The following is a 24,833-nucleotide window of genomic DNA, read 5'->3' as shown; positions in this document are numbered from 1 at the left end:
CAGCGGGAGCTGCTTGTGGGCCGCGGAGCAAAGGAGTTCGTGGGGCGCTGGCGGAGCGGAGCGAAGGCCTATGGAGCTGTGGGGCGGTCAGCTTCAGATCATATAAGGTGCCTCTTACCCCTGTTCCATCTCCACCCAGGTTGGGAGGTAAAGCTCCGCAGATAAACTTTCAAACTCTGGGGCTGCCCTCACCCGGGACAGAGACTTTTGGGACTTTGGGTGATTTGGGGTTGCTGGACTCAAGAACCAAAGGGAAAGGGGCATGCCCCAATTTGCTTGGGGTGGGTTTTTTTTGCTCATGGGTTGTGTTATGAATCCTGTTGGTGGTGTTTCCCCAACATAATGCCACATTATTTCTCTCTGTTATTAAAAGGCTTTTTGCTACACTCAGACTATGTGCTTGCGAGAGGGGAAGTATTGCCTCTTGGAGGCGCCCAGCGGGGGTGGTATATATTTGTCCCAGGTCACTGGGTGGGGGCTCAAGCTGGTTTGCATTGTGTTATTGGAATGGATCCCCTAGATATTGAACCCGGCCCTTGTTGCTGCCAACTCTGACGGGCAGAAGGGTTACACTTGCTTAGGACAACATTGTCAAAAGTAGCCATTAATTTCCAGCTCCTTATTTTTGTGGGCCCCCAACTCTGCACAGCCATGGCCTGGCCCTGAACCACTTAGCCAGGTGGAGTTTTGCCATTGATTTAATGGGAATGGGATCAAGACACTAGGGCCTGGTTTCCAGAGGTGCTGAGCACCCAGGACTTAATTTGATATACATGATGGGAGTGGTGGGGAGTGCACCTCCTCGGACTATCAAGCCTGTGGTGGCTTAGGTTGGGCAGCCAAAACTGGAGACCCCTGAAATTAGTGGTCACATTTGGTCTTCACCTCTGTGTGCCACTTTCCCTGCCAATAAAACGGGGATAATCATGTTGTGCCGAAAAGTCCTAATGGCTGCCATCAAAAAAGTCTTTGATCCAGAGGCAGTCACAGATCTCATTAAAGCCAATGGATCTGCCAGGCATTCTTTCAGACTCAATGGAAGGAGCAATTTAAGAAAGACAGCTGAGGACGAGGGCGACTGCCCAAAGCAATAGCCATGTGGCAGGACAGAGCTAAATTGTGTGGAGGGAGGGGTTTCTCGGGTAGGAGGCTGTGGGGGTCAGAGGCAGAAAGCCAGCAGAAGTAGTTGCAAGCATGAACCTGAGGGATAGCAGAGACATAGAGCTTTTTGGCCACAGACCTTGGGGATTTCTGAGCAAGGAAACTCCCTGATGCTGATTGTTTATCCCGTGTTCAGGAAAACGGGACTTTGTGTGCATTCTTTGTAAATAAACAAGATTGCACCAAGAACAGACCTGACTCATCCCATCGATTTCTCCTCTGAATGGAAACAGCCCTGCAAGGCCCTGAACATTGGCCAACTGTTTGGGCTGATGGGGAAACAATATTAATGACACCTGCCTCCTAGTGCCTTGCTGGGGTGAGCGCTTTGAAGAGATGAAGCACTATGCAAGGATGGCGTGTTATTGTCACTCCCAGGCCATCTCGGTCTGTAAGCCAGGGCCAGCACATGGCACATACCTGTTTGTTCTCGCCCTCAGCCCCTTTCCTTAATCCTCAGCTCCTACCACTTTTGTACTGTTGTTAATATTATTTACTGCGGGGCCTGGCAGAGTGTGGGTGCTTTACGTACACAGACTGGACAATGTTCCTCTCTGAAGAGCTCACAGTCTGACTATAGCTGTTACACAATCTGAGGGTGACTAGCAATAGGAGGGGCAGACTGAGCAGATAGGAGGGTGACATGAGTGAAATCGGGCAGTGGTGCCCTTCTGGTGACTGCACTTCCCAAGCTCCTTCTAGCCTGGTTGCTGTAGCTTTCCATGTGTAACACAATATATTGTCAAGGGTGAATGAAATGGGAGTTCCAGGAGTACATCCCAGTGAGGATTAACCATACTAATGAGCAATTAACAATGATTGTATTTATTAAGTCTCTGGCATTCATTTATAAAGCACTTGGCATTCAAATGTAGCAAACCACAGTTATACCACCTGAGAAGAGACCACATAGAACCTTGTGATTGAGGGAGGGCAGGGCCAGCCACTGGGGACAAAGCAGCCTGCCTCTGACGAGGAGTGGGAAGGCAGGGCTGAAATGGATGCTGCAGGGAAAGAAAGTTCCACAATCTCAGATTGTCACAGCAAATGCTCTGTCAGCCACTGATCTAAGCAGCACTGTTAGAAGCTCCAAGAGACAGGCACTGCCTGAGAGCGGATCGCTCAGAGGCTGAAGCTCAAAAGCCTATGTGGGGAATAGGTTCCCTATTGTACACTGGTGATTGCACAGAATTTCCACCTGGAACATACACATTTGCAAGGAGTCCTGCCTCGTGCTGGGGAGATAACAGGAATGTGTGATGTCAGGCCTCTTACAACCCACATTAGGATAAAGAGAGAGCTGTGGGTCCAGTTAGAAAGGGCTCACTTAGCTAACCAAAGAATGCCATCAAACTGCATGCATTATTCTCCTTAGCCCCAATTCAGCAATGCACTTAAGCATATGCATCAGTCCCAGTCAAGTCCATGGGAGTTAAACAAGTGCTCCACTGACTCGGGGCCTTAGCAAACACACAGTTGCTCTAGCTGCAGCTCAGTGCTCCTTTCCCCCTATCCACACCACCTGTTGGGGCATGTCTGGGTTTAGACTGCAAGCTCTTTGAGGCAGAGGCATGACTGCTATCTGCTCTACACAGCACACAGTACCGCACAAATAATGAACAGTGACAGCACTGCAGAAGGCCTACAACTGTGGGGGCTGTGGGACCCCTCCGGAACTACTGGCCCCATGGCTGTATTCATCGAGAGCTTTGGTGCTGGATCAGTTCCAGCAGGAAACATGTTCAGGTTTTGAAAATGAAATGTTTGCACCGTGAAATGTTTGCTGTTCAGTCTCTGGGTTTTTGGGGGGAGGGTTTTAAATTTTGTCAAAGATGAAATATTTCTGGTTTTGACAAAAAGCCACTTTTCACTTATGTTACCTTTGGTTGGAAAAAAAAAAAAAAAAGGTTGATCAGATCTACCTTGAGGTTGCACACCCAGCAGATTCAGTGGTGACAGCCTGATAGTCACCCTGGTGCTGTGGAGGCCTGGCTGTACCCCCCACCCCCACACACACTTCGACTTCTCAAAATCCACCGGCCGTGGAGCATTTGAAGCCATGCTCAGTCATAGCTGTCCAGCCAAGTGCTTCCAACCAAGGAATGTCTCTTTGGCCGGTGGCCATTAATCAACATTTCATCAACGTGTCCAGGCAAAGATGGTTCTGGACTTAGCGTCTAATAATAAGAACTTCTGCTGATCTCCCCAGCACTCACCCATCCCCAGATAACACTGCAGCATTCCAGGAGGCCAGGCCGATGGGCAGAGGTTGCCAGGCAGGGCCAGGAATGTCCAGTGTCTTCAGGAGGGATCAGGAACAGCCTGACAAGGGCCGGAGGAGGATGAAATGCCCCCCCCCCACCCCCGGTGATGCAGAGATGAAGACACTCAGCTGGGCACATAGCACCCCACAAAAGGCTAAATTCAGTTGCTAAGGAATCCTCAGTGGTTCTCTAGGAACCAGGCACTAGCTTGATGGTGAGGCACGTTGCTAGGCAACCTCCCAGATGACGGCCATGCCTGCAGTCAGAACAGTGGATGATGGGAAGAGGAGACAAGGCTGAAGTGTCCGCACTGATTCTGCTATCGCTAAGCAGTTTTCCATACCAGTGACCAGCAGGCAGCACCTTGCAGGAGCAGCTGCAGTGGCTTTGCGGTGGCTGAGACCTTTCCTCTCCAGGAGCCCAGGGAGAAGCGCTGGCAACTGCTTGTTCTGCCTGAGAGCTCCACTCCCAGCAACCCCCATGCCTGCAAGCCCAGCTGCATCTTTGTGTAAGGGGACTGTTGCCCCCTTACTAACATTCAGTGGCGGTGTTTTGGTTGACTAGCTCCCAGTACTAAAAGGGGAAGGGTCTATGGGAAATCAGGACCCTGAGACTGATAGTCCCCAGGAGCAATGGGGAGAGGCCAATGCTCCAAGTCAGCCTGAATAACAGGGCGGGCAGGCTAATCAGGGAGTCAGGAAGCCAGGGAGGCGCCGTCCTCCCAGTGAGCTGGAATTGCCTGGGTCAGACAGAGTGGGGCCGAGCTAAGGAGAAAGCAGGGGCCCAAGCTAATCTGGGGAGCAGAGCTGTGCCAGATCCAGAGGGACCAGAAAAGCAGCCCAGAGAGAGCAGACCCTGTCCTGGGAGCAGAGCTGCAGCCCCAAAGCCAGAGGCACAGCCCAGAGAGAGCAGACTTGCCCTGGGAGCAGAGCTGCAGCCCCAAAGCCAGAGGGGCCAGAAAAGCAGCCCATGAAGCAGGTCAGTGCTGGGAGCAGATCACAGAAGCAGCCTGCAGAGCAGACCTGTCCTGGAAGCAGAGCTGCAGCAGCCAGAGGCAGAGGGGCCAAAGAAGCTGCCCAGGGAGCTGGAGGCAGAGGAGCAGCAGCAGCAGTGCTGAGACAGAGTGATGGAGCTGGGGCTGGAGCAGTCCGGAGCTGGGTGCGGTGAGCAGCTGGGGAGAGCGAGGGGGACCCTGGGCAGCGGGGCCAGCAAAGGGAGATGCCTCAGCCAAGAGGCTCTGCAGGCCAGGCTTGGATCCTAACCCCAAGAGGGTGGGGGCGACACTGGGAAGAAGGGTCCTACCACTTACAGTCTGAGAGCGTGTGGCCACGACTAGAGCAAGTGTCCAAGCCACAGCGTCCCTGCAGCACAGCCAGGGCCTGAGAAGAAGGCCTGGGACTTACAAGGAACAAACTGTGAACTGCCCTGATGTTCCAGAGACACTGCTTGTGATGTTCCCTGCCACAGAGCGGGGTGATGTGTTTCCTTTAACCTTTCCCATTTTTCCTTATTCTTTTTGAAATTAATTGTTGATTAAATAACTTGCATTTGCTTTAAATTGTATATAATGGTCAGTGGGTCAGAGAAGTGCCCAGTGCAGAGAGAGTACACCGGAGAAGGGACAATCCTAGCCCCGTCCTAGGTGACCACAGCAGGGTTGGGGGTCGAGCCCCCCAGGAATCCTGGGCCCAGCCTTGTTGGGGTTACAAGGACTCTGCCAGACAGGAGAGTGGAAGGGGAGTCCTCAAGGGCAAGGAGGCTACTGGGTAAAGGAAGTGGGAGTGAGGGCTCGGATCCTTTCGCTAGCCTACTTCACCGCAGTAGTGCAGAAGCCAGGGAAGTTCCCCACAGTAGTGGAACTATTCCCCTGCTTACATTTGCTACCTTTGACTCAAACCTCCCTGCTCCAGTCCCCATGGCTCACCGTGCTCTCACTGCCCTCCCTGCTCCATTACCCTCCCAGCAAACCAGGATGGGACCTCCAGCCCTTCCCTCCCCACCTTTTACTTTTGTTTGTTGAGATCTTTATTTGCGGGAGGCAGTCAGGGGTGACAGTGCAGTGAATGCCATAATTGCCAATGTGAAAGGATTTGGCTAAGGGCCCATCTACACATCTATCGTGGTGCATGTTTTGTGTGTCTGCGTTAAATGAGCCACAACAGCTGTTGCACGACTGGTTCAAGCACACCGCCTTGTTACCACAGTCAATTTACTGTTGCCTCACAGCTTTGTGACCACACAGCACAATACTGTTTTGCATGGATCCTCAGCATTGTGATCAGACACCCCACCGTGTATTTCTCTGTTGCTGTTCCATATGCATTCTGGGATGTTTCATGCTGTGCACTTATGGGAAGGCAATTGAATCATAGGACTTGGGGGCAGGGGCACAAACTGAATAATTCCCATGATTCCTCTTGTTTCATCTCATCACCTGTCTTGTTTCTGTGATCCAGAGCCATTTTACAGGCACTGTCAGGTAGCATGGATGATCACTGCTGATCTCCAGTTGTGAACACAGAGACTATTGGTAGAGTAGCTGAAGTCACACCATGGCTATCCAACCAAGGTGATAAGGGCACCTGAAAAGGAGGAGACTGAAACCAACCAGACTCTTCTCCTACATCTTCTCCTGCAGCAGATTCACTCATCAGCATGGTGCTTTGGGGCTTGGCCAGCTACTACTGACTGGTGGGGCAGGACAGGGCTGCAGACTTGGGACGACCAGAACTGGGGGCAGAAATTCAGGATGTCAAAAGACACTTTCTTAGAACTCTCTGCAGAGCTGGTCTAAGAGCTGCACTGGTGGAGCACCCACATGAGAGCTCTCCTCCGCATGGAGAAGCACGTGGCCAGGTAAGGATGCTGGCTTTGGTGGCACCCAACTGAGAGTGCCAATTCGGGACAAAAAGAAAAGGAGTACTTGTGGCACCTTAGAGACTAACAAATTTATTTGAGCATAAGCTTTCATGAGCTACAGCTCACTTCATCAGATGCATTCAGTGGAAAATACAGTGGGGAGATTTATGTACACAGAGAACATGAAACAATGGGTGTTACCCTACACACTGTAACGAGAGTGATCAGGTAAGGTGAGCTATTACCAGCGTGGGATGGGGGAGGGAACCTTTTATAGTGATAATCAAGGTGGGCCATTTCCAGCAGTTGACAAAGTCTGAGGAAGGGGGAGGGGGAATAAACATGGGGAAATAGTTTTACTTTGTGTAATAACCCATCCACTCCCAGTCTTTATTCAAGCCTAAGTTAATTGTATCCAGTTTGCAAATTAATTCCAATTCAGCAGTCTCTCACTGGAGACTGTTTTTGAAGTTTTTTTGTTGAAGAATTGCAACTTTTAGGTCTGTAATTGAGTGACGAAAGAGATTGAAGTGTTCTCCGACTGGTTTTTGAATGTTATAATTCTTGATGTCTGATTTGTGTCAATTTATTCTTTTATGTAGAGACTGTCCAGTTTGCCCAATGTACATGGCAGAGGGGCATTGCTGGCACATGATGGCATATATCACATTGGTGGATGTGCAGGTGAACGAGCCTCTAATAGTGTGGCTGATGTGATTAGGCCCTATGATGGTGTCCCCTGAATAGATATATGGACACAGTTGGCAACGGGCTTTGTTGCAAAGATAGGTTCCTGGGTTAGTGTTTTTGTTGTGTGGTGTGTGGTTGCTGGTGAGTATTTGCTTCAGGTTGGGGGGCTGTCTGTAAGCAAGGACTGGCCTGTCTCCCAAGATCTGTGAGAGTGATGGGTCATCCTTCAGGATAGGTTGTAGATCCTTGATGATGCGTTGGAGAGGTTTTAGTTGGGGGCTGAAGGTGATGGCTAGTGGCGTTCTGTTATTTTTTTTTGGTTAGGCCTGTCCTGTAATAGGTAACTTCTGGGTACTCTTCTGGCTCTGTCAGTCTGTTTCTTCACTTCAGCAGGTGGGTATTGTAGTTGTAAGAATGCTTGATAGAGATCTTGTAGGTGTTTGTCTCTGTCTGAGGGGTTGGAGCAAATGCGGTTGTATCGTAGAGGTTGGCTGTAGACAATGGATCGTGTGGTGTGGTCTGGATGAAAGCTGGAGGCATGCAGGTAAGTATAGCGGTCAGTAGGTTTCCGGTATAGGGTGGAGTTTATGTGACCATTGCTTATTAGCACCGTAGTGTCGAGGAAGTGGATCTCTTGTGTGGACTGGTCCAGGCTGAGGTTGATGGTGGGATGGAAATTGTTGAAGTCGTGGTGGAATTCCTCAAGGGCTTCTTTTCCATGGGTCCAGATGATGAAGATGTCATCAATGAAGCGCAAGTAGAGTAGGGGCATTAGGGGACGAGAGCTGAGGAAGTGTTGTTCTAAGTCAGCCATAAAAATGTTGGCATACTGTGTGGCCATGCGGGTACCCATAGCAGTGCCGCTGATTTGAAGGTATACATTGTCCCCAAATGTGAAATAGTTATGGGTGAGGACAAAGTCACAAAGTTCAGCCACCAGGTTTGCTGTGACATTATCGGGGATACTGTTCCTGACAGCCTGTAGTCCATCTTTGTGTGGAATGTTGGTGTAGAGGGCTTCTACATCCATAGTGGCTAGGATGGTGTTTTCAGGAAGATCACCGATGGATTGTAGTTTCCTCAGGAAGTCAGTGGTGTCTCAAAGATAGCTGGGAGTGCTGGTAGCGTAGGGCCTGAGGAGGGAGTCTACATAGCCAGACAATCCTGCTGTCAGGATGCCAATGCCTGAGATGATGGGGTGTCCAGGATTTCCAGGTTTATGGATCTTGGGTAGCAGATAGAATACCTCTGGTCAGGGTTCTAGGGGTATGTCTGTGTGGATTTGTTCTTGTGCTTTTTCCAGGGAGTTTCTTGAGCAGATGGTGTCATTTCTTTTGGTAACCCTCAGTGGGATCAGAGGGTAATGGCTTGTAGAAAGTGGTGTTGGAGAGCTGCCTAGCAGCCTCTTGTTCATATTCCGACCTATTCATGATGACGACAGCACCTCCTTTGTCAGCCTTTTTGATTATGATGTCAGAGTTGTTTCTGAGGCTGTGGATGGCATTGTGTTCTGCACGGCTGAGGTTATGGGGCAAGTGATGCTGCTTTTCCACAATTTCAGCCCGTGCACGTTGGCGGAAGCACTCTATGTAGAAGTCCAGTCTGTTGTTTCGACCTTCAGGAGGAGTCCACCCAGAATCCTTCTTTTTGTAGTCTTGGTAGGAAGGTCTCTGTGGGTTAGTATGTTGTTCAGAGGTGTGTTGGAAATATTCCTTGAGTCAGAGACGTCAAAAATAGGATTCTAGGTCACCGCAGAACTATATCATGTTCGTGGGGGTGGAGGGGCAGAAGGAGAGGCCCCGAGATAGGACAGAGTATTCTGCTGGGCTAAGAGTATATAGTTGGATAGATTGCTTAAAGCCGGGCAGTTACAGCCCAAGGCTGGGGTTTCTATGCACACCAAGGCAAACCAAACCAGCCAAACAGAGAAGACTTCGGTTTTACCCCACTGGCTAACCATAAGTCACACAAGCAATTCCCTTAGACACTCCAGTTTCCCAGTATCACCACCAGTGCCACTCGTTATGCGGACAAATGGTGATGAAAACCAATACCCCAGTAAAAGAAAAATGGTTCTCTCGATCCCAAAGGATGAAACCCCAGACCCAGGTCAATATACAGATCAGATCTTACCCACAAATCGCGCTATCGCCAATCCTTTAGAATATAAAATCTATAGGTTTATTCATAAAAGGAAAAAGATACAGGTGAGAGCTAGAATTGGTTAAATGGAATCAATTACATACAGTCATGGCAAAGTTCTTGGTTCAGGCTTGTAGCAGCGATAGAATAAACTTCAGGTTCAAGTCAAGTCTCTGGAGAACATCCACATCTGAGATGCGTCATCAGTCCTTTGTGTAGAGCTTCCGTTTGTAGCAAAGTCCCTCTAGAGGTATGAAGCAGGATTGAAGACAAGATGGAGGAGCTGCAGCAGCTTTTTATATTCTCTTGCCATGTGGTCTTTCTTTCTTTGTTTCAAAGACAAGCTGTCCATTACATGGCATGGAAAAACCTGTTCTGTCCCATAGGCATGTCCCTGCATGCCTTGCTGAGTCACAAGGTGTATCTGCCTTCTCCCAATGGGTCAGTTGTATAGCTGATGGTCCTTAATGGGCCATCAGGCAGGCTGGGCAGAGCTGACACCAACTTGTCTGGGGTGTCAACCAGAAGCATAGCACAAATTTGAAATACAAACCGTATAGATCCAATACTTATATCTTTAAATACAAAAATGATACATGCAAACAGCATAATCATAACCAGCAAACCACAACCTTGTCTTAGACACCTTATTTGACCCCCTTTATACAAGATTTGGTGCCACTACAGACCTTGGTTGCAACAATGTTCTATATGGTCCCAGTTCAAGTCAATAAGGTCACAGAGCATCACAATTGGAAGCTCGCCCCCCTCCCCCATTCCCTGACTGCTGCCAGTTAGTTGCTGACTGGTTTAGAGTTGATCAACAGTTGGGCTGTTGTAACAGAGGTCTGTGCCACTATCAAGAAGGTGCTGTCTGTCCCCCTGGGACATAAAACTAGGCTCTGTGCAGGCAGCTATTAAGGGTCTTGCATGGTTGGGGTTCCCTAAATGCATAGGGGCCACTGATGGGACCTACATGTCTATTCTCCCCGCTCCCCCGCATCAAGCCTCAGAATTGAGCAACACCAAGGCCTTGCTCCATGATGCTGCAAGGCCTGATTGACCACTGTGGAAGACTCACCAGTATTAATGTGGGGTGGTCTGGAAAGGTCCATGATGCCAGGATCTTTAAATGTCTGCACTTTCCATGCAGTGACAAATGGTACCTTTGCAGCCAGTATCTACATGGATATTAGTGGCATCGCCTTCCCTCCTGTCATTCTGCTCCCCTGGCTTAGGAAGCTTTTCACTAGACAACTGGAAAGGAGAAAGGAACTGTTCACTTGCACCCTGAGGAGTTGCAGAATGACTGGGTAATGTGGCTTTGGAAGACTGGGTCCTGACATCAAGGCTGGATAAAGACCACCGCACAGCCTTCGCGAGAGCAAGGGGGAGAGCCTGACATATGGATGGGTGCAGGAAGCAGGAATGCTTGGTGAGCATTTTGAACAGCCAGAGAGGAGGCCTTTATGGACTGATGCAGCCACTCAGGACATAGTGCGGGACGAATTGCGCTCCTACTTGGACTCTAGGGCTCACTTGCGAGAAAAGTTACGTCTTTGTTTAAAGCATTTATTAACATCAGTTCACATTACCTCTTTGTAATTACCACACTGCGGGTGTGGTTTGGAATGTGGTGTTTTTAGCACAGTGCTTGTTTTGATGCTGTTATTGTGCCTGGGTGGCTGTTATGACGTGGGTGCTTTGCAATAGAAAGGAGGGTCCAAGCCACAGACCCACAAATGCCACCACATTTTCAAATTACTTTTGTAAACAAAGCATCAGAATACACTGAATTGAACTTTGTTAGCATTTTAGAGTTGTATGAGCCGTCATACTGCAGTGCAAACTTAGCAGGCCATATGCTCCAGCAACGTGGTCTGCCTTTCCATAATCCATCTCCTTTTTTCTCCTCTTCCTTACACTGCTGATACAGTAAAATAAAGAACTTCTGTAAAAGTCAGTTTTCAATATATGTGTCTTAACTTCAAACAGTCTCCTTCCCCGGGAAGCCATGCGGTGCTGTTGTTCTTGGACGGGTGGGGGTTTGACCAGGTAGAGGGTGAAGAACAATTACACCCCAGTGTGGGTTGGGATAGGGCAGCGCACAGCAAAGCTATACGGCAATACTGTGTTTTCATTTTGCTATTTAAATGAGGGGAGAGTTTGTGCAGTCTCTGGTGCAGCCCTTGCACTGAGCACCGAGGTGAGGTTCCAAAGCCAATGAGCTAAAGAAAGTTAGACCAACATGGTGACATTTTTATGGCAGCTGGACACGTGTAAACACCTCTGATCCCTCCTGTTGTGGTGTATTTTGATAGATCTTACAGGAATTGATGCCATCCACAGTCTGGGTCGGGACCTCTGTGACTCTGGCTCAGGGTTAACTGGTCTCACGTGGTCGCCCACATCTGGGATGAGTCAGGATGTGTCCACAACAAACTCTGGTACAGATGCGGCCAAGCTTCACAGCAGACCGTGGTACCACTCTGGAGTCACTTTGTACTTCACATGTGTATGGCCCAGCCAGAGCTCCTGTTTAGCTGAGATTGCTGACCTGCCATGTGATCCAGCCATCAGGTGGTGGTTTCTCACACTGCCTTCTATGCATGCCAGCCTTAGTTGGTTGCTGGCCACCCAGGTGCTGGAGGGCCCTGATTAGCAAGGGGTACATGTCTTTCAGGCAGACTATGTCTACACCTATGATGAAGTCAGTCTCTCAGGAATGCCTCATGGGCCTCCAGAACCCCATGACACAGCACAGACTTGGGCCCGAGCCGAATGATCTGCAGGCACATTCCTGTGGAAGTTCTCCTGCATCTGCTTCGAGGCCAGGGGGAGCTCAATGGTCATTACATCTCCCCTGCGCAGGGTGGCAAGGATGCCCATGATGCCCACCAATCAGTTGAACTTCTGCTCCTCAAAATATTTATACAGGGTTAGAGCTGCCTCCCAGAGGGGTTCTGCCACCCCAAGTTGGGCCCTGTAGTGCTGGGCAATGGTTAACATATGGCTGCCAAAGGGGTAGCTGGTCTCCCCAGGGAAGGTGTCAGCGAAGAGCCCGACCTCCTGGAGGAACACAGCCTCCAGCCCCTCAAGGGTGGCATCAGCAGCAGCCCTCTGTGGCACCTGGGCAGCCCATCCCCCAAGCTCCACAGGGTAGAAGGGAGGCTGCTTGAATGCAGACATCTTACAAGGCACGCAACACAGCTGTCTCTAGCATCACAGACACCACACAGTGCTAATAACTGCTCTGCCTGTTGGGACCTTTCAAGGGAGAGCACTCCCTTGCCTTCGCACACACTGCATTGGAGCGAAGTGCATACTAGAGATGTCTGATTTCCCTGTAGCTTCACCAGCTGTTAGGTTCTCTTTTGATCTAAGTAACAGGATTTGTTTGAACCTTGTAGCCCTTATATCTGATGTTTTATTAGTGTTCTTCCTTCCACACCTGTTTCTGTTTGATTCATGGAAAACCATGAGAATACCGTGCTGGCCACTGTATGTTCCTGAAAGACAGACAAAGGCCTCGCCCACTGAAGCTAAAAGCCGTAGCACTATTGGCTAGTAGACGTAGTAATTCTTATCCAGTTTGATTCAGCCACTAGTGAGAGGCAGCACATTTAACCAGTGTGATATATATCATTAAAGGTCCTCTGTTTTATTACAGAGCTGCAATAGGTACATGAAGGGAAATTCTAAGCTCATTTAAACAGTGTCAACAGAGAGTGACTCCAGCAAAGACAAGAGGTTTATATAAATGAGGCTGGAATTTGATGTTCCACATTTAAGATCCTATGTAGAAATGAGTGAATAAATTACTCAACAAGTTTTGCCTTATTAGTTGAGAATTGTCAGCCTACAGATCATACAATCCCATATGTATTCATTACTTGTTATTATTCACAAATCTCTTCAATAAATAATTCTTAGAGAGACACAGTGCATTAGGTAATATCTGTTAGTTAACCAACTTCTGTTGGGGGAAGAGAGAAGCTTTTGAGCTGCACAAAATTCTTGACTTCCTCTTTAAGAAATAGTTTGTTGCAAATATTCACAATTCAAGCTGCCTTGATTAGTCACATGGTATTGTTTCTGTTTCCTGATTGGATGAGTTGTATAAAAACAATACAGTACAAATCACAAATTTAACAAACAAATATACACTTTGAAATACACCAGCATGTATGTAGAATGTGACACATTTACACTGGTAGCCAGTGATGTGAAACATTTCTGAAATTGTTGCAATAATCATATTAAATCTGTATCCTCATTAGATGGGACTGGGCAGGACATGGGACCAGAATTAAGGTTGTTTCTGGAAACTAAGTCTGAATTTCCCCCACCGTCAAAAGAAAAATCCTGCAATGTTCATATTATTATTTGTATCACCGTAGTGCCTAGGAGACTAGTCATGGCCCAAGGCCTAAATATGTCAGGCACTGTACAAATACAGAACAAAAAGACAGTCCCTGCCCCAGGGAGCTTTGTTTCTTTTTGTTTGCAATCTAGTTTTCAGTCCTTAGTTTTATCTTAATGATGTTAAGATGTTCCTGTCCAAAAAGAACTGACTCAAAGCTCTGCCCAGAACTGGAACCAACACTGCGTTTTTTGAAGTTCAAAACAGCTCAGTACCTTTCCCCTGCACCTAGTGAGGCTCTTGCCCATCCTGGTCACACTCCCACGTCCTAGTGCTGGCAACCCACGACAGGGCTGTTCTCTCTGTTTCCAGTTTGGCCAAGACCAGGAAATGCAGCAGGCTGCCAGTGGAGCCTCTCCTCCCATCAGTGATAGAACAGAAGGACTCACTGTTTTCCAAAAACAAAGCCTGGCCCTTTATCCCATCCATAATCTGATGCAAACTGAACCTCTGAGTCCTTCCTCAGCAAGGACCTGGAGGGGACAGAAGAGCAGCATAGCCTGCACCTGCAGCCTGTGCCACACTGGGGCACCTGGTGTCCAGACACGCACCCACACCTCTCCACCTGCCCAGGCCCAAACATGGGCACGAGCAGGGACAAAGTTCCAAACTGAGGGACACAAAACAGCTCTTCACACAGAAAAAGTCAATGCCTGCAGGATTCCTCCCTGGGGTTCCAATCAACACCTGAAATCTCAGCTTCAGGAGTCTTTATTTTGGGTGTAAAAGTGAGGGGATACCATATTTTATCTGGAAAAAAGGGTACTGGGGACAGTGACAGCCCTCGAGTTGAGGGCACTGGAGAGCTATGCATGCACCCTGCCAGCCTACCCCTCACCTTAGTCTGTCCAGCAGGGTTCTTGGGGTTTAGTTTACACTCACCCACTTTGTATCTTGTGGGGTCTGGGCTTCCCATATCTGCTGCTAAGCAGCCACCATTACAGACCTAAAGGGTGCTCTGTGGTGGCACTAGCAGCACTGACGGGGCAGGCTGCAGGGCCTAGTTCAGGCAGAGCTCCAGAGCTTGCTTTGGCCATCAGGAAGGAGACCTGTCCACCTCACAAACCAAAGCAGGCCCATTCCTCAACTAAACCCCCAACAGCAGAGGCCAAAGCACAGCTCTCCTCCCGCCTCAAGGAGCATCAGACAGCAAGGCCTCCACCTTTCAGGGCTAGAGAGAGCTATGGGAGTTCCCAGTGCACTGCTGAGAGGGAGCTCAGCTCATTTCCAGCCCATTATTGGAAAGTTCTGCACGGAGAACCTGCCAGTCAAAGCCCCTGCATGCTGAGCCACCTGCAAGCGTCAGCACCCACACTGATGGAGGGGAGTTGTCCTCCACTGGCTGGTAGGTGGAGAAAGGGGCTATGAGTCAGGCAGCGGATCTCTCCTGGCTGGAGACTGTAGAGGGGCAACTCCAGGTGCCCTCTCTGCTCTTCTGATTCGGGGCAGAAGCGGAGCTGGCACTGGGGGAGATGACCTGCGGAGGCTGCAGGATTCCCACTCAGCAGCAGCAGCTTGGTCCCGTCTCCTTCCTCGTTCTTGTGTGCTGCCTTAATTACATGGACTCACACCCATAGACTAACATGAGATTCACACACAAAGCGGGTGGGACCAGTGCTGTCCTGTAGGGGGCAGTGGTGCTCTTTCTCTCACACAAGCACACTTGGCTCACTGTGTGTAAAGACCTCTACGTAACAACACAAAGGAGTATACCAAGAAAACCAACAAATAGCAGAGTCTACAGAAAGGAGGCCGGAGCCTTCTTTCTTTGAGTGTTTCACACCTTCTTCTTGGCCAGTAAGGGTATATCTACACTGCAATTAGACACCTGCAGCTAGCCCATGCAGCTGACTCAAGCTCATGTGGCTCAGGCTTGCAGGGCTGTTTAATTGCGGGGTAGACATCTGGGCTCAGCCTGGAGCTCAGGCTCTAGGACCATGTGAGGCGGGAAGACCCCAGAGCTTGGGCTGCAGCCCGAGCCTGGAACACTACACCGAGTCAGCCGGCAGAGGCCAGCTGCGGGTGTCTAATTGCAGGGTAGACATCCCCTAAGTCACAGCGTGCTGGTTCCTCATGCTCTGGTGCACGGCAATAAGTAAGACTAAGGGCCTCTGACTGATGCTCACCCATCAACCCTGAATCCCTCGCTCCCTCTGAAGCACACAGCACATTGTACAGTGCAGTGATCTCCTGGCGCGACAGCCATGTCACAGGCAACAATAGAATTATCGTCCAGACACGGCTGACTATGTTCCAAATATAACTGAAATCAAACCTTCCGTGATCTGCTGTCTGCTTAGCAGCTCGCTATTGTGGGAGCTCGGCAGTGCCTCACCAGGGTCAGGCAGCCAGCCCATTGTGAAGCCATGGGCGAAAAGCTGAACAAACAGAGGAGGGCAGCATGGTGGCAGCATGCCTGCTGGGATGCGCCTGGCTTTCTTGTTGCCCAGAATGAACAGGGCACCAGGAGGTCTGGGTTGCTGCACCATTACCGGTGTGCTTGCTGCTGCCAGGGCCTGAAATGCAAATGTTCCCTGGTGCACCAAGAGCTCCTAGCCACAGAGCTAGGATAACAACCACCACCAGAGGCACAGCTCTGGATAGGTGGCATTTTGGACAGAGGGGACTCAGAGAAGGGCAGTGGGGGAAGGAAGGTCCCTCTTTAACAAAGGACAGATCGGAGGGACTCCCTGAAGCCCAGATGAGAACAGCTCCTGCATTCTACCTTGGAACTGGAATATCTTTATGCAAGTGACTACAGTGGAGCCCGTGGGTGGGGACTATTTACCACATCCTGGACAAATCACCAGAGAAGAGCTAGGCAGGAATCTGTTAAACTGGAGTCCAGGTTGCAAATATCAGTTGATTGCACACGGTATGGTCTAGATGCCAAGGGGCAGAAGTGGGAGCAGCTGTGGGGGCTTAAGTGACAACCACCAGCTGGAATTGAACCTGGGACTCCCAGAGCTTACAATCTGAATCACTGCAGTGTGAGCTTGAGCCAAGGAGCCAGCCCCCCTAGGGAAAAGCTGCAACAGACTCACATCCTCTATGAACGTGACACGTAACACACTGACCAGTGGCAAGTATCAGAGGGGTAGCCGTGTTAGTCTGTATCCACAAGGAGTCTGGTGGCACCTTAAAAACTAACAGATTTATTTGGACATAAGAAGAAGAAGTGTGTATTTTACCCACAAAAGCTTATGCCCAAATAAATCTGTTCGTCTTTAAGGTGCCACCGGACTCCTCACTGACCAGTGGGTTTCACTCCCACATTAGAAGGGCTGCACAGCCTTCTGAAAGGTTGGCAATGCTCTGAGTGGCTCATTCCAACATCTCTGAGCCCTCGCTGCCCTGCGCCCAGAGAAACCAGGTGTGCAGAGACAGCCCACAGTAGCCTGACTGCATGCAGGCAGCCCCTTGCCTTGAAGCATGCGGTGTACACTTGGAGCTACAAGGCCATGCACAGTGCCTGATCATTTGCTGGATGTAACAGGAGCCGGGGTTACTGTGGGGACAAAACATCACACTCAGGTCAGTGTTGGCTCTCATGGGCCAGAGTCCCTTGACCCAATTGGATGGCCAATAACTGGAGCCTTAGTGGGTTGCTTCCATTAGGACGGGAAATTGAAATGGAGGCAGGCATTTCTTTGGTGCAATCCTGTGTATTGACAAACAATGGTCACAGAGTCCTGTCTCCCTGTGCACAGCAGCAAGACGTGTCCTTGCTCACCATTCCATGCCTACCTTTCCAGCCAGCACTCTGCCCCAGAGACGCTTCCTCCCAGGGCCTCTCACCAGTGCCTCTCTGGCCCTGTCTGCTTGTGACACACTGCTCCACCAGCCAGGGGCTCTGCCCTGGCCTTTGCTATATCACTCTCTTCTTATTTTTTCTGACTTAGCTCTTGCTCAGGCCCCCCCATGTCCAGCACCTTGGGCAGTGGCTACTGTTGTTTCATCTATCTTACTTCATATAGGAGCTTAATTGCTTCTTCCATGTAGCCTGAATGAAGGGCAGCTTGCATGCCTGTCAGTTTCAGTGATGTCTGTGATTGCCCACAGATCAAATCCCCCAGCACCCTCCAGCACAACAGCCTGTCCTGGCAGCCCTGGGTGGGAATTTGATTAACTTGGACCACAGGCTTTCTTAGTCCTCCTGAGGCAGGATGCCTTAGTAATCCCTGCCTGGACACTGCAAGGCTCCTCCTGCTCTGGTTCCCAGCCCAGTCGTGTTTCCAGGAGCTAAGGGCTCATTCTGGGCCCCCTCAGCCCCCGTTTGTGCCCTGTGGGAATGCTGATTCTGCAGGTGACAGAAGAAGATGCTGAGATGTCTTGGTTACAGTGTGTCTCTGATCTAATGGTTCCTTCTGGTTGTAAACTCTAAGAATCTGTGATAAGCCCTCTGCTCTGGCCTCCCTCCCTAACACAGCACGAGAGCAAAGAGCACGTTCGAGCTCTCCCCAGCCTTATTGGGGACGAATGGCACCCCAAAGCATCAGGAATAACACTGAGACTAACCTGGGAGGACTCACACCTGGGCTGCTGTACTGGCCTCCAGGGGCTGGGATAGCTCCCCCAATCTCCCAGATTTATCTGGAGCCTGGCCTCCTCGCCTTCGGCCGATGCGTGTGAGGGTGAAGGGATCCAAGCAAAGCCAGCTTGCCTTGCCGGGGAAGGAAGGCTGCAGGTGGGGAGTCAGCTCGTACTGCCTTGCCTCTGCTGCCCGGACGCTGTCCAAGTCCTGTGCATGATCCAGCTCTGGGCATTTCTGTGACAAGAGCACTGGGCTACGCTTAGTTCTGCATTCCCTCCCTAACTCCTGGCTTTTTGGGCAGTGCCTCCGTTTTTACTGTTGTTTATTAGGTGTATTACGGTGATGCCCAGGCACCCCAGGCATGACCCAAGCGCCTGCTGCGCTAGGTGTTGTACAAACACAGACCAAACTGACAGTCCCTGCCATAGACAGCAGGTAGCCACTGAACTCTGCCTTGGCTCTGTAGCTTGTCCAGCCTCTGAGCGGACACTGCCTGGCTCTCCCTTTGCCTCCGTTGGCCCCAGTGAGAGCTGAGCACAATTCTCTGGTTTGGGTCTGAGATGGTGTTTTGCCGCTTGCTTGCGCCTCCTGGAGCTTTGTGGGGGACGCTCCCTGGGTGCCGTGGCTATTTCCAGTCATGGAGAAGGAAGCGTGTTCCCTGGCAGGTCTGTGGTATGAGCTGTGTTAGTTCTGAGGCTGCTGCAGGGCAGGACGAGAAGGAAGGTTGGGAGGGGCTCTGCCAGCCACTGAGAGGGAGGTCTGCTCTGAAGTTTGACAGGTTCCCCACTCACCTGCTATGGGACCCCAGAATCAGGCCCCTCACTGATCTGCCAGAGAGGCCATGAAGGGAAGTCTCTTCCAGCCACCACCTATGCTAGCAGGCCCCCTCGGCCTCCCCATGCCAAGTGGGGCTAGCTAGAATTATATGAAGCATGTTTGTTGGTTTTTAACTTAGTGGCTGGAACTCAGAGACCACCTGCTGTGTCTGATGGGTAATAGCTAATTAGCACTTTGTCAGACAGCAAGGGCCATGGCAGGCTGTTTTTTAGCTCGTTTCCATCCTCCCTGCTTTCTCCTCACATAATGAACCTTTGAAACTAATTAATGTTGCAAATCCTTTGGAACTGGCTGGAGGCTGGAGAACCGGAGGAGGCAAGCGCAGCAAGGAGGGCCAATTACTGCCACCAATGTGCTTCCAGCTTCAGGAGAGGGAACAACAGGAAACCTTCCACTTGTCGGGCTGGGCTGGAGGGGCCATGCCCCAGTGCAGGAGAGCAGAAACACCAGGCTGGGCTGAGAGTTCACACGCAGGCTGGGGGCTATGCAAAAGTTTGCCATCAAATTTGAAAAGAATCTTCAGAACTAAAACCTGAGCTCCCAGCCGCTGTGGCTAGCAAAGGGCTCCTGGCAATTTTCCTGAGAAAATTAGCTCCACTGTCTTGGCCAAATTCTATGCTAAGTAATTCTATTCTGCCTAAAGAATCCAGAATCCTAGTCCCACTGGGACAGTCCCAGTTTTGTACAAGCTGCCCCAGTGGGCCAGGAACTTCTCTTGGGAGCCCTGAAATCTCCCGTTTTTTCATTTAATTGATCCAAACATTTCAGTTTACTGTGGGTGAATTGCTGCCCTGAGCATGCCCTGCTCTGTGTTTGCCAGGTACGAGCAGGCCAGTGGCATGAGGGCCCAGTGTGATTGGAGGGAGAAGGGGAGTGGAAGGAGTGCAGGCACTGTCAGAGCCACTCAGTGTGAATGGGAGCGTCTGTTTTATACACAGATGTCTCTGGTATCAGCTTCCGAGGCTCAGAACCTGTAGTGAGAAGGCCATGTAAGAATCTAGATGGTCAATTTCAAACCAACTCTGAATGTTGCCCGCTAACCTCTCATAGCTGTTAATTCTGTCAGGATAAGGACACCCAGTTCACCCCTGTATTTTCACTCCAGGGCCTGGTTACATGGAAGGTTGCTGTTTGAATGGGCAGCTTCCCTCCTGGCTGCAGCCATCCTCTCCAATGGTGAAGGAAGGCTGCAGATAGTATAAATAAGTACACTTTCAGAAGTTAATGAGTGCTATTAACTGAGTTTATGCTTAGGCACAGAAATTCTGGCTCACCTACAGTAAAGGTGCATGTTTGTTTGCTTGCTTGTGTATCACCTGTGTAGAAAGCAGTAATTGCTTGTGACATACAGGCCATGAGTAAAATTGGAGACCATATTGAAAATCCAGGAGAAATGTGGCCAGACACTCACGTCTGACAATTCCAGGAGGAAGTGGGACCAGGCAGCAGGAGCCCAGGTCACATGGATGTTTGTTTAGCACATTTGCAAAGTCAGGCAGTCACTGGCTGAACTTCAGCCTTTGCTACATCTCAGCTGGATCCACAGAAAGCAGCAGAGCTGCAGGGAGCATGGTTAATTACCTCTCACTACAACAGGAAGGGGCAAAAGGGCAATTCCCAGAGGAGTGGCTGGTGTTGTTCTGTCTGATTCCAGCCACAGCATGAAAGACTGAGAACCCGTCACCTCCGCTGCGGGTGCTCAGAGATTGTCTAAATTGGCCTGGTCCGAATCAGTTTAATAAACCCCACATCAATCAACACTCTGCTCTAGAGCACTGATGAGGCCTCCCACGCTCCTGGTTCTGGCTTATTGATCCAGGAGAGAAACCAGCCAAGGAAGGAATCTCTGGCCAGGTCGACACTACCAGCTTATGTTGGTATAGCTGCCTCACTCCACACCCCTGAGCGACGTAGTTATACCGACCTAACCCACGGTGTGGGCAGCACTATGTCGACCGTGCGGGCTTCTCCCATCGATACAGCTACTGCCTCTTGGGGAGATGGCGTGCATACACCGATGGGAAAGCTCTGCCTTTGGCATAGGAAGCGTCTTCACGAAGCACCACAGGGGTGCAGCTGCAGAGCTCTAAGTGTAGCCAAGCCCCCAGTGTCTGCTCATTTGCCTGGGTCACAAATGTAACCAAACAATTGATACTAACACAATGGGAAATTGGCTTCCTCTTCCTCATAAGCCCCTGGCAGAGGTACAGAACCCCTCTTATCCGATTCTGCTCTAATTTACACCTGGCTTCAGTGGAGAGACTCCTGGTTTCTTCCAGTCAGAGAGCAAGTGTCAGGCACATGGGAAGGGGTGGTGGTAAATGGCTGCATGAGGCCAGCATGTGCATGTTCCTTGAATCAAAGTTCCCCTGCACAATGACTGGTCTTTCCCCTAGAAAAGGGGTGGGCAAATTACGGCCTGTGGGCCGGATCCGGCCCCTCGGGGCTTTGGATCCGGCCCACAGGATTGCCCCCCATGGTGCCGCAAGCCCCACGCCGCTCTCAGAAGCGGCCGGCACCACATCCCTGGGGTCTGAGGGGGAGGGGACAGAGGGCTCCATGCATTGCCCTTGCCTCCAGGCACCGCCCCCCCGCAGCTCCCATTGGCCAGGAACGGGGTACTGTGGCCAATGGGACCTTCGAGGGAGGTACCTGGAGACGTAGCAAGGACAACGTCCGGAGACCTGTGGCCCCCCGTCCCCCAGGTAAATGGGGCCAGGCTGGAGCCCAAACCCCTCCAGCACCCTGCCCCCGCAACTCCCTGCCTGCAGCTTGCACCCCTCCTGCACCCCAACTCCCTGTCCTGAGCCCCGTCACACCCCATACCCCTCCTGCACCCCCAACCCCCTTCCCTGAGCCCCCTCATACACCCCACAGCCCTCCTCTACCCCAATCCCTTGCCCTGAGCCTGTTCCTGCACACCACACCCCCACCCACACCCCCTCCCACAGCCCAACCCCCTGCCCCGGTCCTCCATATAATTTCCCCACCCAGATGTGGCCCTCAGCCCAAAAAGTTTGCCCACCCCTGCACAAGAGGGAGCCAGGGCAGGACTGTGGATGTGGAGCGAGAACAAGTGTGGGCTGAGGAGCTCCGTGGACATCCTCAGCTGCCATCAAGAAACAAAATGTAACAATCTTTCTCATGTAGTACCTGCGAGCTAGCAGGGGCCTGCTTGGGATGGGGACCCTGTGGAGCGCCAGGTGGTTCTGGGCACTTCCAGGACCCAGCGGGGCCTACCAGAGTTTTGGTAACATCTGCTATGGCATCAGGAGGCACCAGCCAGCAGGTGTGGAACAGGGAGGAGGCTGGGAACGTGTCAGCCAGCATTTGTGTGTGGCGGGGTATCGGAGGCTGCAGGGCACTGAATACCAGAGAGCAGGCTGAGACCTTGTGGAGAGCCATGGCAACTGTTAAAAATCATGGATTTAGCCCCCTGCCTCCCTTCCCACATCTCTTTCTGGAGTTAAAGCTGCTCTCAGGACATGTTGGGAACTGCTCTCCAGAGGGTCACCGTGCCTGGTAGCACCTCAGTCACACAGGCAGGGCAGGGGCCTCGGAAACTGAACCTGGAGAGCCTGCCCAAGCAGCTGTCAGACCTGCTGGGGAATGGAGGGGCGATGGGATAATAGCCCCTCTCCCTTGTCATCAGCAGCTTCCACAGGTGTCTGGCCTCATCTTTGCAAAGACCAGCCAAGAGACCTACAAAAGCAGCTGGAAGGAAAAAGGAGATGACAACCTATTTCGATTACGTGCCAGCACTGTACAAGGAAGCGGGACCATTAGAAGCCACTAACAGGAGACATGGATGTGCAGGGAGGCAGGGCCAGAAGAAGGGTGCGTGTGAGCCAGAGACCTTTTGATGCCAACTGGTAGGGGACATTGGGGGTACATAGGGTTTTACAGAAACCCCCTGGGTCAGAGTGATGCATAATAATTCACCAAAAAGTGGCATCTGAAATCTCTATGAGAGTCAGTAAGACACTGGTTGTCATAACCATTGTAAAATGTATGTACAGATAATATTTAAGGCATTACATGTCTGTACTGAACATTGTGTTAAGGCAAGTAACGTGACTCGGAAAGGTTTCTTTCAAGCAAACCTTTATTCCTCTGTCTGGTCATGTGTGTATTAGGCATTGATGTCTCACAATTGAGGTCTGTTTGCATACTGAGTCAAATGCTATCAAGAGACTGAAATCTTCAAGAGAGAAAACTGACAGGAAGAAATAAAGAGCAGGAGGGGATCCTGTTCTAAGTAAAGACAATGAATTGTTGAGATATATTTGGGGGTGCAGAGGTACACCCTGGATCCTTCACTGTGGAGGCAAGTTAACACAGTGTTTGTGTTATGATCAGAGGGTCACAGCTAGCCTGGCTGTAAGACACAGAAAGCACGGTAGATGAGATTCTGCTACAAGACATAAAAGCATCTAGTTAACTGAGTCTAGGTTCTAGAACGTGTGTTATGATTTTAGTTTATACGTAACCATCTGTTTCCAATACTCAACTTATTACTTGAATCTCTGTGCTTTGTTAAATAAATCTTTACTAGTTTTCACTATAAACGTCTCTCAGTGCTGTGTGTTAAGCAGTGAGCTGGGGTTGAACTGATAAGCTGTGGTGCACAGCTTTCTTCGGGAGCAGCAGGCCTGTGAATTCTGAGTGTCCACTGGCTGCATGCTCCAGGGAGACACTCCAAGGGCTGGAGCATGCCTATCACTAACCTGTGGCGACAGCAGGGCCCACGCAGCCTAGAGAGGAGTACCTGTGTTGCCTGGGGTCCAGGGAGCTGACCAACGGCAGGCACAGACAAGGCTTCCTCATGCTCAGGGCAGGAGGTAGCAAGATGTCTCACCCTGGCACCCACAGGAAGCATCACAAAGGAGAAGGGGGGGATGGCAAATGGGAAGGGAGATGACCAAAGTGACAGTGAATGGGAGGGATGGGACGGGAGATGCCCACCAGGCAATGGCTCTGTTAAGGCATGGTCCCCACTCTGGGCCATAGGAGAGCCCCTGGGCTAAGTGGATCCCCAATGGCTGTGGACCCATTGGCCCAGTCAGTGCCATGCCCCAGCACGCAGTTTGAATGCTGATTTGCAGATCTGGGTCACGCTGTTGGTCTGTACAGGATTCCTGTGGCATGTGCATGAGCTAGGGCTATGCTTAAGCTACCATGTGCTGGCATTAATATGTATGACACCAGTAGCTGTGATAGCCCTTATGATGAACAGAGCTGTCTAGGAGGAGCTCATCCCAGGTAATTAGCTCTAATGAGGGCAGAATGTCAAGGTCCCAAGGGAGTTGGGCAGTGACTTCTCACTCAGATGCCTGGTATCAGACATGAGGAGGGGGAAGTTACCCAAATGTCACTGTGTGAGATTCACTAAGAAACCATTAATTAGGCAAATGTGACCTTCCCCACTTGTTTGTTCTTGCGAGCCCACTGGAAACGTGCGGTGCTCAGCACGCTGTAGCTCAGACACAGACTCCACATAGCCAGGCTAGGGTGGCGAAAGCTTCCACCTTCTAATCTTCCACACAAATGGGAATGCTTGCTGCCCCCCACGAGAAGTGTGGGGTACCGCAGAGCAATGCTGCCCACACAGGGTCCCACAGGCACCCCTGACTCCTGTAGTCAGAAATATGGGTCATCCAGCCATACAAATGCCAAATACTGATTCACTGGCCAGTCAGCTATTCTGAGGACTGCCCAGCCCGGCCCTCAGCCAGGTGTTTGGAACCCCACCCATGCACACTCTTCTGCTCCCAAGATGTTCCCCTGCACAAATTCTCTTCTCTTCTAGCACTACAGCCCACAAGTCTCCTTGTTTTGCCTCGAAACAGTCCAGTTTAAACCAGCTCACTCTCAGGGAGCCACTGCTACTGTTCTCGCCATCTACCACCCAGGCCAGCCTTGC

The 24,833-nt window shown here is 50.7% G+C and overlaps 1 protein-coding gene across 1 annotated transcript; it reads right to left on the bottom strand.

The window, feature by feature from the left end:
- Positions 1-10,223: 10,223 nt before the first annotated feature.
- On the bottom strand, positions 10,224-12,305 carry LOC125644045 (EEF1A lysine methyltransferase 3). Its single transcript, XM_048867431.2, has 3 exons — positions 12,028-12,305; positions 11,883-11,979; positions 10,224-11,832 (listed from the first exon to the last, which is right to left on the bottom strand). The coding sequence occupies exons 1-3, from the start codon at positions 12,303-12,305 to the stop codon at positions 11,656-11,658; spliced, it is 552 nt and encodes a 183-aa protein (XP_048723388.2). The 3' UTR covers positions 10,224-11,655.
- Positions 12,306-24,833: the final 12,528 nt, after the last annotated feature.

The sequence above is a fragment of the Caretta caretta genome, chromosome 10 (assembly GCF_965140235.1).
Source record: "Caretta caretta isolate rCarCar2 chromosome 10, rCarCar1.hap1, whole genome shotgun sequence".
NCBI lineage: Eukaryota > Metazoa > Chordata > Testudines > Cheloniidae > Caretta > Caretta caretta.
This window is presented reverse-complemented; position numbering and strand designations above follow the sequence as displayed.